Raw genomic sequence first — 16,512 nt, 5'->3', positions numbered from 1 at the left:
GTTGAGGAAGACACCTGCAAATTTAAAACTTTGCACAGTGCCCGGTTCACTAGATATTCATTCCACAGAAATACTACTATAAAACTTGCACGCACACACACAGACATTCCTTCCATCATAGTCTAAAAACTATACGATAGAAACTCTGGAAGGCCAATTTAACTGTCGTAGTGTCACTGGAGTATATAATAATTACCCTGTATTGTAGAGTAACTACCCCACCTTGTGGAAGTAAAGGATATTCCACATGACTGAATGCACCCAAAGTAACAATGGTTCAACTTCAGCGGATCTGATGAGTCAGACACACTGAAAGCGGATATAAAAGTATTCTGTTATCACCAACAAACAAGCAGGAAGTAAAACACAAATCAGAAACCGTTTCAACATGTATTAATGCTATAGATTCTCAAGTGTTGTTCTTAATGTGTGTTAACATGAGTGCATACATCTGTAGCCTGTGTATGATGAAACTCACTACTCAAGTATGTAATAGGCCACCCGCATCAGTAAATACCTAGCTTTTTGTTGGCGTAGTTGGTAGCGGTGGCGCTTGGGAAAGTCAGAGGTGGTGGGTTTGACTCCCCGTGGGAGCGGACGGATACCCGTATATCTCTGTCGGATCTTGCAAGACCACGTCTGTTACACATCAACTTAATGTGTTCATTTTGTTCAGAGAAAAGCACCCGAAATCAGGGAAAGAGCCGTTTAACCTATGTAAACAATCTATGCTCGAAGTCAAAAAAACATTGGAGACGTTTAAGGTGTTGTGTTCTTATATAGAAGGCTATTAGTTACAGGTTAAACAAAAAGCAATATATTTTTTTTTTAACTGAGCAAATAAGGAAGAACCCATCCACTTTCCTAAATTTGTGGCACTGGAAGGTTCGATTCCCGTTTGGGACACTGTTCGGTGCTAAAACAAGTTATCTCCTGGGCCTTTCTGTATTGCGTTTACATGTTCTCCCCATGCTTACAAAGGTTTCGCCCGCAGATAACCCCAATAAAAATATGTAGAAAAGATCTCTCTCCTTTCCTGCCCAAGGACATGAAGTGAAGGACTTGGCCACCTGGCACTGCTGATGTGGCAGCCCACTTTTCCTGGCTGCCCTGGGAGGAAGGAAAAACCAAAACTAAAAATGAAATGCATCTGAGCATGTTTAGCTGCAGTGTAACTGGTTAAGAGCATCCACTGCTCTCTGAGTGTGTTTTTTTGCACACTTGATGTGCAACAGAAGATGGGATGGGACTGGACCATTAACAGTGTATTCAATACCTACTCCTAAGGAGTGAGGTTACACATAAAATGTCTGGTTTTACAATTCCCTCTTGGTTTTGTAGCATTTATTACAAATAACCAATCTGGACCAATATGGGAAATATTGACATCGATCATTAATATTTAGAACAACCCTTGCTGCTAGCAATATTGCCAAAGACTGAAGCATCATAAAGAATATATATTACATTTTATCTGGCTAACTCCCGTTTTCTATACTCTTAAATCACAAATATAATTTACATTTACGTTCAAGATCCTCCTATGCTTTATGATAGTTAGGTGCTATAAGGTGAACCAGCATATTTAAGCAATAAGCCCCAAGAGGCCGTGGTTTACGCTGATTTTAGAACGGGTAAGGGGAGTTGTTAGGCACAACGCGAAGCAGTCGAAAACCCCCTTACCTGTTCTAAAATCAGCGTAAACCACAGACTCGCGGGGCTTATTGCTTTTCTAAAACTGTTACTACAAATATTTGATACGGTTTCATATCAAATATTTAGAAACAAAACAATTAGAAACAAAATAGTTTAATAATAAACCATCATTCTTCCGCTACTACAAAGTATAGTTCCTACATATTTCGTTGCCACGCAACAGCCAGATGGACATCTTTGCAGTCTTTTTCAATTTGAAATATTCGATGCGCAGTAATATGGAATGTTAAAGAATGTTATGAGGACAACCTGTGAGGTCATGCTGGATTTTACAACAGCATGGAACGCAATATAGCCAATCACAATCAAGGATGGGAACAACCAGTTTTAGAACATGTGTTTATGCATCATGTATGATTTTTTTTGTTACAGTACGTAGTCATCGTAGGGTCAGCAAGGATTGATTGGGCCTTTGTTTTGGCTATGACTTTTGTGAACAGTTGGGAGAGGGTCATTTAGAAAAGAAGGTCCAATCAATCCTTGCTGACCCGAGTCACCTCCTGTTCAGTGAGTTTAGCTTGCTTTCATCAGATTGCAGATTTAATCTGCCAAAATGCACCAATAGATTCAAGGATTAATTTGTCCCTGTTATAGTTTTTTTTTATTACAATATGTAATTCCACATTAGTAATTGTTTTTTTTGGTGTGAATTGTATGTGTACTGCTGGCTGTGCAACAAATTGCCCATTGGGCATAATAAAAAGCAACATTCACAAGTACTGATACAGTGTTTTTTATTAATCTTTTCTGTAATCTCTAGGTCTGTTAGATGATATTTGACAGTAAATGTAAAAACTGTAAAATAATTAATCATGTTCACGTGTACAGGTTACTCTGAGTCTCACTGGCTTTGGCGAGCTTGCGAAGGACATCTGTACTCGGACAAGAGTTCAACTGTAAAAACAAACAGGCAGTAGAAGGAAGGTTCGAAAGAAAATGCATGATAATATCATAATTTCTTGGCAGTTAACATTGCATATATCCTTTGGGTATCAGGAAGATTACCACTCACCATGACCAACTTGCTGAGACTTGACAGTGCAGGTTTGTATGTTTCCATTGTGACCGAGTCTGGGGAGATTACATCGCTGTAGCACTGGTACATGACAGTAGGGATCTGGTGGACCTGGCAGTGGTTGAGCACTGAAAATACAGCATATCTATTTCAGTCACAACTCAGCCAAAACTTTCTTGTTTAACATCCATGGGGTCCAATGAGTAGCTTCTTGTTCAAATTTACTTTAAAAAGAGTAACAAATACCAATTTCAGAAATTAATTCCAGCCATAAGCTTGTCCTTAATACAATTCATCTGGAAAGTATTCACATTGCATACATTTTTCCACAATTTGTGATGTTACAGCATTATTCCAAAATTGATTTAATTCATTTAGTCCTTTACATTTTACACACAATACCCCATAATTACAACATGGAAAACATTGTTTAATATTTTTAAAATAGATGTGCAAAAAATTAAGAACGAAAATATAACTTAAGTATTCACAGCTTTTGCTAATACTTTGTTGAAGCATCTTTGGCAGCCATTACAGCCTGAAGTCTTTCTGAGCATAATGCTACCAGCTTGGCACACCGATTTTTGGTCAGTTTCTCCCATTCGTCTTTGCAGGACCTATCAAGCTCCATCAGGTTGGATGGGGAGTGTCAGTGCACAGCCATTTTCAGATCTCTCCAGAGATGTTCAATTAGGTTCAAGGCTGGGCTCTGGCTGGACCACTCAGTCATTCACAGAGTTGTCCCGAAGCCACTCCTTTGTTATCTTGGCGGTGTGCTTAGGGTCGTTGTCCTGTTGGAAGATGAACCTTCGCACCAGTCTGAGGTCCAGAGTGCTCTGGAGCAGGTTTTTATCAAAGACGTCTCTGTACATTGCTGCATTCATCTTTCCCTTGATACTGACAAGTCCCCCAGTTCCTACCTCTTAAAAACATCCCCACAGCATGATACTGCCACCACCATGCTTCAACGTAGGGATGGTATTGGCCAGGTGAGGAGCAGTGCTTGGTTTTCTCCAGACATGACACTTAGCATTCAGGCCACAGAGTTCAATCTTTGTTCATCAGCCCAGAGCATTTTGTTTCTCCTTGTCCTTCAGGTGCCTTTTGGCAAACATGTGCTTTTTACTGAGGAGTGGCCCAGCACACTTGGCCATGACTACAACAGTGACCTTGGAGAACCAGAACTCTGTTTTAACTTGTCTAACACGCCCCCGAGTGTAGTGTACTGTGGGAAGGCAAATGGTGAAGAGCATTAAAAAAACGCTGTTGTGGACACGCAGCGTAAGGCCCTTCTCCCCAATCGCTCAGTTACTCACAACTCTAGGAAGAGTTCTTCAATTTACAGATGATGGAGGCTACTGTGCTCATTGGGACCTTCAATGCTGCAGAATTTGATCTTTGCCTCGATACATTCCTGTCTCTCGAGGTATTTAGACAATTCCTTGGACTTCATGGCTTGGTTTGTGCTCTGACATGCACTCTCAACTGTGGGACCTTATATAGACAGGTGTGTGCCTTTCCAAATCATGTCCAATCAACTGAATTTACCACTTTATGTCCATGTAATTCTTTTGTTTATTAGATTTTCAAAAATAAAATCTTTTTTTTTCACGTTATCATTATGGGGTTTTGTGTGTAGATTAAGGAAATTAATTTAATCCATTTTGGAATATGGCTGTAACTTAACATGTGGAAAACTGAAGCTGTAAATACGGAGGCACTGTATACATTTTCCTTTCATGCTTTCATGGGTGGGGGATTTATATTCATTTTTGCCCTTTCACTTAAGGCCTAAGCATGTTACCATCTGGCACATCTCAAGGGATGGTACTTCATAAACAACCCCTCCCTTTGCAAATAACCATTGGTATCAAAAACAGGAGTAATGTGTTTTGCCGTGCATGAGCATTAAACATAAGGTTTTGACAGAGGTTTTAGTTTTCAGTTACTCAGAGTGCCAATTATACAATGACAATCGGAGTACTCAAAAAAATACAAATAAAACAACAATCGGGGGGTCAACTTCTTTTCCAGGGCGTAAAGTAATATCTACAATTACAGGTAAGAACGATAAATAAATGTATCGCCCCCCCCGACCTGTTGTTTTTACCTTTTTTGCGTTAGGGGTCCAAGTCTTAATTAGGGGGGTCAAACCCCCCCAAGCCCCCCCGTAATTCACACCCTGCAGTTACTCTTTAACTTTCGAGTCATTTGTCAGATACAACACAGTGTTTATGACTCCAATTCCATGAAAATGTGTAGCAGTCATGTGGACATTAATATGACCATACCTGCCGCAGGGAGCCCAGTGACTATGTTGGGCTGCTCCAGTGCAGGGCAGAGGGCTTGGCTTTTGTAGGTGCTGGTCTTGAGAGAGCGAAGGAAGGGGACGGGGCTGCCATCCAGATAGTCTGGTGTTTTGTACTCGGCCACCGGGCTGTCAGACAACACCATCACGCTAAGGCCCTTCGGCTCCAGGCAGCTGAATACCTGAAGAGGAGAAGGAAGGAGAGTGGTGGTAAGTTCAAAGATTTGCTCAGAAATGGTTTGGTCTGAAAGTATGTGTATAGGTATAATACAACAACAATGATTCAAACTTTAGTCTACCTTTTCTGTCCACTGAAACAACTGGTCCTCTGCAATGTAGCACGTGCTTTGGCATATCAGAACCTATAGATTTGTGAGATAAAGCTTACTTTAATGTGTGGTCAGCACAATAGTCATTATTAACAGCAATGACAACTCCTTGATAACCCTGATAAGCAATGACAACTCCTTGATAACCCGTTGAAATAAAATAATGTATATATTTACACACACACACACACACACACATCATTCACACACACAATTTACAGTCAATATAGCCAATTAACAGTAAGGACATGTCCCAGGGCTTGAAATTAACGTTTTTACTTGGTGGCACTGGTGCTCCCAACTTTGAAAAGTTAGTTAATTGGAGGACCCACCAAATTTTAAGGAGCGCCACTACTAAAATCTTTATATTATAGATTTACTGGGCTTCAGGTGGAGGGGGTTATATTAAAATATAACTTGATATACTCTCTGGAAAGAACATTTCCTCTGTATGCCTGTGCCTCATCCATTAATTTTGCGTGAGAGATGGTTGAAATGTGTGAGTCTTGAGAGCTCTGGATTTATTTTGCGGGCTAGTTAGCTCCTAGTCACGTGACAACAGCGGGCAGTGACAAGGAGTGACTGAAGGCTAATATTAACCTATTTAAAATCTGCATTACAGTTTAGAACCTAAAGATTAAGTTTAATTAGTTATGGAACATGGGATGGAACGTTGGACCGGTCACTGTATCAGCTCACAGCAGGCACTGTGTATTAGGCTAATTGCTAGCATTTTGTAAGAAATTAAAATAAGTCGCTCCATAACGATTATTTGCACTTGCACAAATGCTCTCCAATGTATTTAAGTGACACAAATTTGCGAGCATATGGGACCAAAATTGTCACAATTTCAAGCCCTGTTCACACGTATTATACTGTGATAGGGAATGTGAGACAAAGTGGGAAGATGTGGAAACAGGGAGAATCATAGTGAAAACTATAAAACCCAGAAGCACAATCAATGGCTACTTACTGATGAGTTGTCCCTGTGTCTGTAGAACACACAAGCTGGTTCCCCTGGCAGAGGGGCACTGGAGTGTCTGCAGGAGCCCCTACTTCTCTCATTCCACAGGGACACATGACCTACTGCATCCCAGCTGGCTGAGTTTAAAACATATGCTGACAGAAGACCTGAAACCAGCGTGTAGAACACATTCAGTGTTTCCTCTATGTTGATTTTGCCGTTGCGGCCCGCTACAGCTAAATTTCTGCCGCCACACTATCAGAAATACGGTTGTACCAAATTTTAGGCCATCTATCAGCTGTGATTGTTAGAGTGCATGTCGGAGAATAGCACGAACACAAGCTTCACACAGCAGTTGAGATTGCGTGTGTTCGTCCTTGAGAACTGTAAGTCGCATAACTTATGTTGTCAGTTTATTTAAGTCTGTTATTGTATTAGTCTATAGTTCTTGCAAATTTAAATTAAGTTAACTTATGATTTTCGTTGTCTGTATTCTTCCCCTGCTAGCTAAATTGCACATCTGTTGATTCGATAGCAATTGCTGCCCTTGCTCAAGTTTGTATTTTAGGTGCATTATTATGCTGAAGCAGTTTTAATTAATAAATAGTGGGTTTATTGTTATTATTTGTAACAGAATGCTTAGCCTAGTTAGATCAAATGAAGCAGACAGTGTACATGCTTCCGAGTGGCCTACCTTAATCGATAGGCTAGGCTACTGACCATTTACAATAAGTTACGTCAATTATTAATTGGCAGCATTTATGCCATTCAGAACATACTTTGAGTGTAAGGTGTCTTTAAGTAGCCTAACTTTATTGCTTTAGGGGAAAAAGGATGAAAATATGTGCAATATTATATTTTTTATCAGCCTATTACATTAACCTGCTCCAAAATATGGGGTTACAACTTTGTTTTGGCGGGGAGTGGGGGTCGGACAGACCTGCCCCCACTGCTAAAAAAATACTAGAGGTAACACTGACATTTCATACACTATACGATATGTATACGTATGAATGGACAATGACATGGTCATTGATTCACTTCTACTAGTTACTTACAAACTGTCACTTTCAGCTACTGGTTGCACTATCAGTAATATTGCACTATTGTACTTCACTTAGTTTAGAATAGGTTTAGAGGGTTAGCAATAGGTTATTAGTACATTTCGGGTTTAGTATACTGTATTATTTATATGTATCTGTATACTTAGGAGGTTTACCTATTTAAGCTTAGTATAGATGTAATTCATGTTCTGTGTAATAGAAGACTTGAACTTGATATGTGGGTGTACAAGAGGGTGGGAGATAGTGCTAAATTATATGTCTGATGAACTTACCTGCAGCGTTATGACCCACTGCTAGGATGAAGTCTGAGCACTGTAGTGTTTGGCTTCCAGTATATTCTATCGCTTTTGTGACTTCTGGACCCCACTCAATGTTTACCTCCCTAATGAATTAAAACAGTGACCAGTCAACAGTAGTTTGTGATTAACTACTTAGTGAGTCATCCTACTCCTTAGAGAGAACAAATGAAAGTGAAAGCTTACCGCCGTGCAAGCCCGAGGAGCGGCTATGCAGCAAGACTAACGTTATTAAGACGTTACTAAGGCAGCTAACTATATTACATGACTCTAGTTGAATAATAAATTTAACATACTATCGTTCAGATACGTAGACTAACTTACAAATTGAGCAGGCGAAGTTAAACTGACTCACTAAAACTTAAAGACTTTTGACGCTGTTGTTGGCTAGCTAGCTCTATCAACTTCGTCAGAGAATAAACAGGTTCTGACTTCGTTATCTTGCAAGTTAGCTATAGTAGCTAGCTACTGCTCACCTCTTTTCTTCAATTTCCTTACGAATTTGCTCATCTTCTTCATTTGTATTATCTTGGTCCTCTTCATCGTCCTCCACAGCACGAGAGTAACGAGACAGTACTTCTCCGAAAAATGTTGCCATCATCATACCAGGTTTAAGAAGATGACAGAGCTGTTTCCGAAACGCTAGCTGATAGCAGAGCACGCCTCAACAAGGAATGAAGATCTTCTTCGAATATTGTTGGGGGATGGCATCCAACTCAAAACCAACTACTCCGCCACCTACCGTCCAGAAGTGTGTGGCGTTGCAACCAATTCGAGTAGGGGGTACCTGCAATAGTAGGTACCTGCAGAGCCGGAGACACCGGAGACCCCGGTGGGATCGGAGGGCCGGAGAGCTGCAGTTTCAGGACCACAGTTTCAGGGTCGCAGTTCTAGGACCCTGACAGCGCCACCTAACGATATTTGAATGGTTTGCCAAGCACTTAACGATATTTGAATGGTTTGCAAAGATATTTGAATGGTTTGCGATGGTTTGCGAGAGGCAAGAAATAACTATGTCACAAGATCGCAACAACTTCCTCAACATGAGTTGATCTTAGATTCATCCTGCAGATAATTAAATTCCTAACACACACACACAGGGTTCTGTCTTCTCTCCGGTCAAAATACTTATTCAATGTACATATTCTCTGATTCATTTCATTATTTTATACTATGCTCTATTGTACATGAATATCAAAAATGATCTGACAAAATAATGACAAAAGTATTTTATTTCATGTCATCATCACGTTTTCTTTGTGTGATGTGGTATGGATGGGGCTGCGGAGGATCCACCGCTTCCTTCTCTTCTGCTGCTGGTGGTGAACCTCTATGGTGGATGGACTGCATGAGGATGCTTCCTTTGGTGTGGATGGGCATGCTAGGATGAACTGTTTTGTATTGAACATGACTCAAAACATTGACCACGTCAGTGGATCAGATCATAGCTGTAAATACTACACATGCCTGTGAGTTTTAGAAAATGGAAGTTATATTCTATTCTATTTGCTACGGCTTTTGCAGTCACTCAATCTCAACCACAAATGTGTAATGTTAGAGAAGCAAGACACAAGGACGGCTCTCAGAGCACATTCAAGATATACATTTATAAATTAATTTTATTTTACAACCACCCATCGACCTCCATCACCCCTCCACATCGACCTCCATACAACTTCATTCTTCAATGAGAGACAGAAGCAAGAAAAACACATATTAAAAAAAACATTATGGATATTTAACTTGTCCTGACCCTTTAATTCTGTATTCAAACCCCAGATTGTGAAGTTGGTAACAGCACTACTTACTAGTTGAATGGTCTCCCTTCTGTGCGCAATTGTTTTGATATCCCCCGATCAAACTCTTCCACTTCACTGAAATAGTACAGACAATATTACTTCTAGGTAAGCATAAATATCAGTTACACTAACAAAGTAGTGTACATTAATCAGCATTAATTAAGTGGTTGATAATACAGGTATTAATAGTAGATGATAAAGTTGTATGGCATTGTGCAGAAAATGTACATTCTCTACTTACCTCTGATGATAAACTGGTCCAGATATGAATACCTTTTCTGCATCCTGCAGCGACAGATTCTTCTGAATACTCAGGCTGTATATGATGGCCTACAGAAATTATATGGTTAATTTTTAAACAATTGATATACACCGTTATGCCAATACAGAACCTCAAACCATTTAACATAGGTCCGTACATAGGTAGCAACATGATAGGCAGTTTGTTTATATAGGCGTTGAAAGTGCCGGAGCAGGAACATGTATACTTAACATGGCTAGGCCTACCTCTGGAAATAGAACACCAAGGATGAACTGCACTTCATCTGTGAACTTCAGTTTGGTTGGTGTTTGGTTCAGCACTGCTTTCAGATAGGTAATAAGGGTATCCTGTAGTTCCTCACTGTCGAGGTAGACAGGCACCTGGAAAGAGGTCATCAGAGGAAACCAAGACGAAGGCTTTCCATTGAGTACACCCTATGGGCAAATCAATGTACAGAAACATACATTTTGTGGGAATTGGAATGAGTGTGTTGTGTGGTACTTGGTAGTCATTGAACAACTGACATTAAATACATACATTAAAGAGAGGCAATAAATGAGCTGCATAGTGAAATTATACATCTGTTGATGTTCCTTCGATGAGAAAATTTGAACATTGTCAAAGTACCACCATGGCTGGGATGGAGGGAATTGACTGAGCTGGGATGGTGGTGGATATTGAATGGTGTTTCTCCTTGCACAAAGCCAAGTGTTTCATGAAGTATGGTATGCGTGAAAGTATTGACTGGCAGTGGATGCAGTGGTAATGTAATTGTGGTTGGCAATTCAACCCACATCTGTGAATGGTGTATCCTAAAACATAAGACAGAAATATTATCAGGCCTAAATATTACTTAAGTGTCTGAATCAAATATTTGGTGAGAGCAAACAAATCAGAGAGGGACTTCTATTGATTCACTGCTCTAAAGGAATTGTTGATAACATTCAGTTTGCTTTTAATGCATTGCATTGCAACTTCGCATAATAAAAAAAAAAAAATCGCTTTTAACTTAATGGAAAACTGACCGGTTGAAATGGATCTCTAAATGGGTGGTGACCTTGCTCAGTTTTCCTGGATGAAAAACAGTAGAGACACAGAAAGAGCAGGGGAATTCCTTGCAGCATGTGGTGCATCTTTTTAATTCAAAAAAAGAGAGTAAATTGGTCAAATTAAACATTGTTAGAATTTCAAAGACTTAAATTACGCCCAAGCCTATTACTGAAATGAAAATACTATTTTGATTGTATTTAAATGGCAAAGCTAAGAGTATTTAACAAGCATTTAAACGAATACAGTAGGCTGCAGATTTCATTTAACTAGCTGACAGATCAAATCCACTTGCATTTATAATTTTTCATCAAGTTTTGTGAATGTGCAGACTTTATCATATAAGACACCTAGTTACAGAAGTTGGGCTTGCCAAAATCGCATTTTGGTTTCAATATTACAAGACAAATAGTCTAAAAGTTCATATTGCATAAGTGAACAGATAGCTAATTGCACCAGAATGTTTTTGACGTTTAGCTAACTTAAATATGTTGAACAATACTTAATTCACATACTTCACACTCCTGTTTCATTAAACAAATAAACAAAGAGTAACAATTTACACTTCGTTTTGAGGCAAGCTATTAAATGCTAACAAATGATTGTGTGTAGCTAGCTACAGTAACTAGCTAGTGCCCAAACTACTGAATGCTAGCTAGCTAGCTCTAATCAAGTAGTTTGTTTGACGTTGAAAACCACTCCGGTGTCGTGAAATGATTTTGAAAGCAAAGTTGAAGTTAGCTAGCTAGCTAACGTTAACTTTAATGTCCAATTCAAGACACAATAATTATTTTATACATAACCATACGATTATCTTGATTATCTTGTTCCGGTCCATGTTTATCCAATTCGCTTTGTGGCGCTGTCAGATAAAACGAGGGTCCTAGAACTGCGACCCTGAAAATGCGGTCCTGAAACTGAAGCTCTCAGGCCCTCCGGGGTCTCCGGCTCTGCAGGTACCCCCTGCTCGATACCTGCCAGCCCCCACCCCTCGCCCCTCGGCTTGAAGCGACGGCCACGGTGGATGTAAGTGGTATTGCATTTACGGTTAGGTTCCCGACTCTTCCGGTCGCTTTTGTTCTATTAACTCCAGTCAACATTTACAAAACTATCTCCCCCAATAATTGTTGTTCGATTCTCGAACCTGGCTCATACTACTAGCTTTTTCATAGAATTTTTCCAGATTTGTTGTAGTTTGAAACCAATCCAAAATGGGTAAACTAGCACCCCATTTATTTGCTTATGTCAATAAAAGTTGCCTGCAAATGTGCTCGCGGATACTAACAGGGCACGAGCACAAAAGTTCACATTGGCCGATAGCCAATTTATATGGAGCTGAATGAGCCATAGACTTAGATTGAATGAGCACAGGGAGAAATGGTTTGAGTTGCCTGCCCTGTTGTAGCAAGTTTAGCAAATGGTTGTCACACATACATTAAATGTGGTAAATATAGTTTATTCCCGTTATTTTAAAACAGATAAACAGATTTTTCTGTCATCAACGTTTTTCTGTTCATGACATGATGGAAAATATTATATTTTGTTAAGCGTGAGTATAGATTGTTGACATGTCTATCTGGAGCAAAGACGAAGATTAATACTTTAACTGATAACCATAACGTTTTTATAGTTATGCTACATTAGGTTGGGTATCACCACAACAACACTCAGAAGCTTTTGTTTATGTATGTAGGCTACAAACACACACATTATTGTTTCTTTTTTGAAATGGTATCATTAAGCCAGACTGCTTTTGTGGGAGAATAAAGGTCCATTGTGAGTGACACTTTCATCCCCACCTATGTCTTGTATATAGTTATGTTAATATGCTCCTTTCAAATGCAAATGTTCAATAAAATATATTTTAGACACACTTCTCAAGCTTTTATTTATTACATTATTAACATGTCTTGTTAGATCACGTTATATCCATTAATAGACGTTTGGTTTTCTAGGTTGAACATATAAAACACAGGTCACATTTCGACACTGATGTGAAATTGAAGGCAGTGTGAATTTCGTGGCATTTCGTTTGAATATAAAGTTGACAGTAAGCTATGGAACGTCTGCATTATGGAAGATTTTGGTTACCAAAATAACTATTAAGCTTTCTTTGCCTGGCGAGAACAACGACGGAGCTGTTGGTGGAAAGATGGCCGCGTCCAGTCTTGCGCTCTCGCTTGCCTCGCTTGTCAGAAAAACCGACATCAACTACCCGAGCTCAGTTCACAATTCAAGGTTCCTATGTTTAAACCAAAAATTATGTTATTAAGTTTTTTGTCCGTGGGATGAAAGTCAATATCAGCAAAATAACTGTTAAAATAGCTAGTTTTGTTAAAGTGAAGTTGTGTGTTTTAACAGAACATTTTCGTGAACATTTTATTAATATTTGTAATTTTTTTAAAGTTATTTTAGTGTATTTTTTGAAACAACATTTGGCTGTAATTGTTATGCAATATTAGAAATTTACAGTTTGCCATTGCTGCATCTGCATTTCCTGTAATTCAGAAATACAGAAAACAACACGTATAATTTACAGAAAAAGTGCGCTAATATTTATTTTATTTTTTACAGTGTATGTAAGCTGCACTCAATAGTCTTGGGTATAGGTCTGTTTTGTCTTTGTCAGTTGCAGTGTTGTATTGTAACGAAGTAGAAATACTTTGTTACTGTACTTAAATTGTTTTTTTGCATATCTGTACTTTACTTTACTACTTATATTTCTGTTTACTTTTACTTTTTACATTTTGAAACAAATACAAATACAAATACAAATGAAACAAATAAACAGTAACAATTTACAGATCGTTTTTAAGGAAGCTATGTGTGTAGAGTTAGGTAGGTAGTGCTATAACTACTGAATGTTAGCTCATCAGGTAGTTTGTTTGACTTGAAAACCACTCCAGTGTCTTGAAATGATTTCGACAGCAAAGTTGAAGTTAGGCAGCTAACGTTGTCCAATTCAAGACACCAGAATTAAACGAAATCTGCAGCCTACTGTCTTAAAAATTAACCATATAATTTTTGTAGGCCATCATATAGGCTACGGCCTGAGTATGCTGAGGAATCTGTCCCTGCAGGATGCAGAAAAGGTCTTCATCTCTGGACCAGTTTATCATCGGATATACGTAGAGAATGTACATTTTCTGCACAATGCCACACAACTTTATAATCTACTATTAATACCTTTATTATCAACCACTTAAGTAATGCTAATTAATGTACACTACTTTGTTAGGGTAACTGATATTTATGCCTACCTAGAAGTAATATTGTGTGTGTGGAGGAGTTTGATAGGGGGATATCTAAACAATTGCGCACTGAGAGTCAACCTTGTGTCTTGCCTCTCTAACATTACACATTTGTGGTTGAGAATAGAACTTCACTTTTCCAACTTTTTGGTGTCAGACACATCCAAAATGTAGCATGCACACAGGCATGTGCTGTATTTACAGGAATATGAAAGATGATCTGAGCCACTGATGTGATTGTTTTGAGTCATGTCCAATACAAAACATCATCTAGCATGCCCATCCACACCAAAGGAAGCATCCTCATGCAGCCCATCCACCATAGAGGTTCACCACCAGCAGCAGAGAAGGAAGCGGTGGATCCTCACCATGCCACATTACTCAAAGAAAATAGTTTTTTTTGTTGTGATGATGACATTAAATTAAAGTATAACAGATTAGAGTTAAACTTGTATTTCCTCAGATGACTTTGATATTTATGTATAATATAGCATAAAATAAAATAATGAAACGAATCACAGAATACACTGCATAAGTATTTTGACAGAACCCTGAGTGTGTGTGGAATTTAATTATCTGCAGTAAGAATCAAGGATTTACTCATGTTTAGTAGTTGTATTCCCAACAGATGCGGTTACATTCTGTTAAAGGTACTAGAGATATTCCACAAACACGAGCCTAGCATGTGCCTTTACTTTTTCCAGATGGGAGTGCATGATGCAGGAAAGTAAGTGCAGCATCATCGAGACTTCTACACTTCTTGTAGGCAAACTGGAGTTGATCTGCCAGGTTCTGGATTGTCTCTTGTAGTTACAAAAGTATCAGACATTCAAAACTCTTCATCACCACTGATGTAAGAGCTTCATGTTGGAAGTAATTGGGAAGCCTGGGTCTGCTCTTCTTTGGAACAAGGCAGATGGCGGAGGTCTTCCAAAGAGCTGGAATTGTGTGTTCCAGCTCCTCCAAGGACCAGTTGAACAGTTCACAGAAGACAGGGCCAATTGTTTGTAGCAGGTCTCCAGGAGCTTGTTATTACTGCTGTTATCAGGACATAGTGCTTTGTTGACTTTGGCTATTTGGTGAAGTTAAGCCCTCTAGAACGAGTTCAGAGTATCTGCAAAGGTGCCACAATCCTTAAGGCTCATGTTGCAGGGTATACATTGGTTCTCTGTAGTCCCAGAACACTTTTAAGGCCACTCCAGACATCACACATCTGTCCACATTGATATATTTTCCACCTTTTCTTTAGCCAATTTTAGCTTCCTTAATTTGCTTAGTTCTTCTTCATTTTATCCAATTGATATATTTTCCACCTTTTCTTTATACTATTTTATCTTCCTTAATTTGCTTACTTAATTTGATCAAATTACATTGGATCTTGACATCTATGAAATATGCAATTTTTTTCAAATTGTATGTGATTTTAAATTCTTTAATTATCCAATATTTATTATTTGAACATGTTTTCAAATATTATACCTTTCTATATTATTAGAACATATTTTCAAATATTATACCATTCTATTTAATTGTGTCAAGTTGCGATCTAGTGACACTGGCTTTCAATTCACTAGGTGGCGCTGTCAGGGTCCTAGAACTGCGGTCCTGAAACTGCGGTCCTGAAACTGCGGCTCTCTGGGGCCTCTGGGTCTCCGGCTCTGCAGGTTCATACTATTGCTTTGCGCTGTAGCTTCGCTCGTAAATCAACCAACCAGCGCGCAGCTCATCTATATATTCATGAGCAGATTTGAATAGATGAGTTAACCAAGTTTGTTCACCAAAAGTACGATATGTGAGCTTAAACATATTTTTTCCAATAAACTGCACAATGTTGCCGTTTCATATAAGTCACCAACGAGACGATAACGAAACAAGCTATACATTGGAAATCAAAGTAAACTGATTATTTGCTTCTTTTTTTTTTGAATATGCGACAGCACATGTCGCATATTCAACAGCGTTGACCGTTATTTACATTATAAATTGCAGATGATCCAAATTTATCTGAATCTCTCGCTAACGGATTGCCGTCTTTCAGGCTCTCACGAGTGCTTATCCAATCACAGAATGTGTACATGTCAAGTTCAGCGTAAGGCCTTTGTGCTGGCCTTGATGTCGCAGAATCGAGATATGATTGGCTATTGCAATTGACTGTCTCCGTTCACTTACAGCGCATGGGAGCCTGCTCTGTTGTTTCTAAAGGCCTCAGGCAGAATTAATAGAACTTGACAACACAAGCTAGCTGAATTATTATTTGGATAAAAACTCTACCATAATATATAACACTGTCAGCAATTCAACCAAGTGTATATAATATGACATGAAGAGAACAGACCTCTGAGAATATTTTTTGTTATTTATGTCAGTGTATTTATTGAATGACATTAAGATGGGGGGGAAATTATGAAGAAAAAATGTATAATATCATAACATATTTTTGGGTATGTTTAGACCAGCAGAG

The 16,512-nt window shown here is 38.8% G+C and overlaps 2 protein-coding genes across 4 annotated transcripts; both read right to left on the bottom strand.

The window, feature by feature from the left end:
* Positions 1-2,433: 2,433 nt before the first annotated feature.
* On the bottom strand, positions 2,434-8,379 carry psmg1 (proteasome (prosome, macropain) assembly chaperone 1). 2 transcript variants are annotated; one of them, XM_084698621.1, is made up of 7 exons: positions 8,169-8,379; positions 7,669-7,778; positions 6,342-6,499; positions 5,339-5,401; positions 5,023-5,221; positions 2,729-2,859; positions 2,434-2,610 (listed from the first exon to the last, which is right to left on the bottom strand). In XM_084698621.1, the coding sequence occupies exons 1-7, from the start codon at positions 8,294-8,296 to the stop codon at positions 2,533-2,535; spliced, it is 867 nt and encodes a 288-aa protein (XP_084554747.1). In that variant the 5' UTR covers positions 8,297-8,379; the 3' UTR covers positions 2,434-2,532. The 2 variants fall into 2 exon arrangements, with proteins under 2 accessions (XP_084554747.1, XP_084554748.1); XM_084698622.1 differs by lacking the exon at positions 7,669-7,778 and having other exon boundaries at positions 8,169-8,372.
* A 630-nt stretch (positions 8,380-9,009) lies between these two features.
* Positions 9,010-12,049, bottom strand: LOC146288789 (PWWP domain-containing DNA repair factor 3B-like). Of its 2 annotated transcripts, XM_084698507.1 has the most exons (5): positions 10,779-12,049; positions 9,999-10,133; positions 9,733-9,821; positions 9,501-9,566; positions 9,010-9,374 (listed from the first exon to the last, which is right to left on the bottom strand). In XM_084698507.1, coding segments are annotated over exons 1-5 (399 nt in total). In that variant the 5' UTR covers positions 10,887-12,049; the 3' UTR covers positions 9,010-9,373. The 2 variants fall into 2 exon arrangements, with proteins under 2 accessions (XP_084554633.1, XP_084554632.1); XM_084698506.1 differs by having other exon boundaries at positions 9,010-9,566.
* Between the last annotated feature and the right edge of the window lie 4,463 nt (positions 12,050-16,512).

Source organism: Hypomesus nipponensis, chromosome 5 (assembly GCF_054491055.1).
Source record: "Hypomesus nipponensis isolate SF chromosome 5, ASM5449105v1, whole genome shotgun sequence".
In the NCBI taxonomy this organism is placed as follows: Eukaryota; Metazoa; Chordata; class Actinopteri; order Osmeriformes; family Osmeridae; genus Hypomesus; species Hypomesus nipponensis.
The sequence above is the reverse complement of the archived record's forward strand: the minus strand, read 5'-3'. Positions and strand labels throughout refer to the sequence as shown.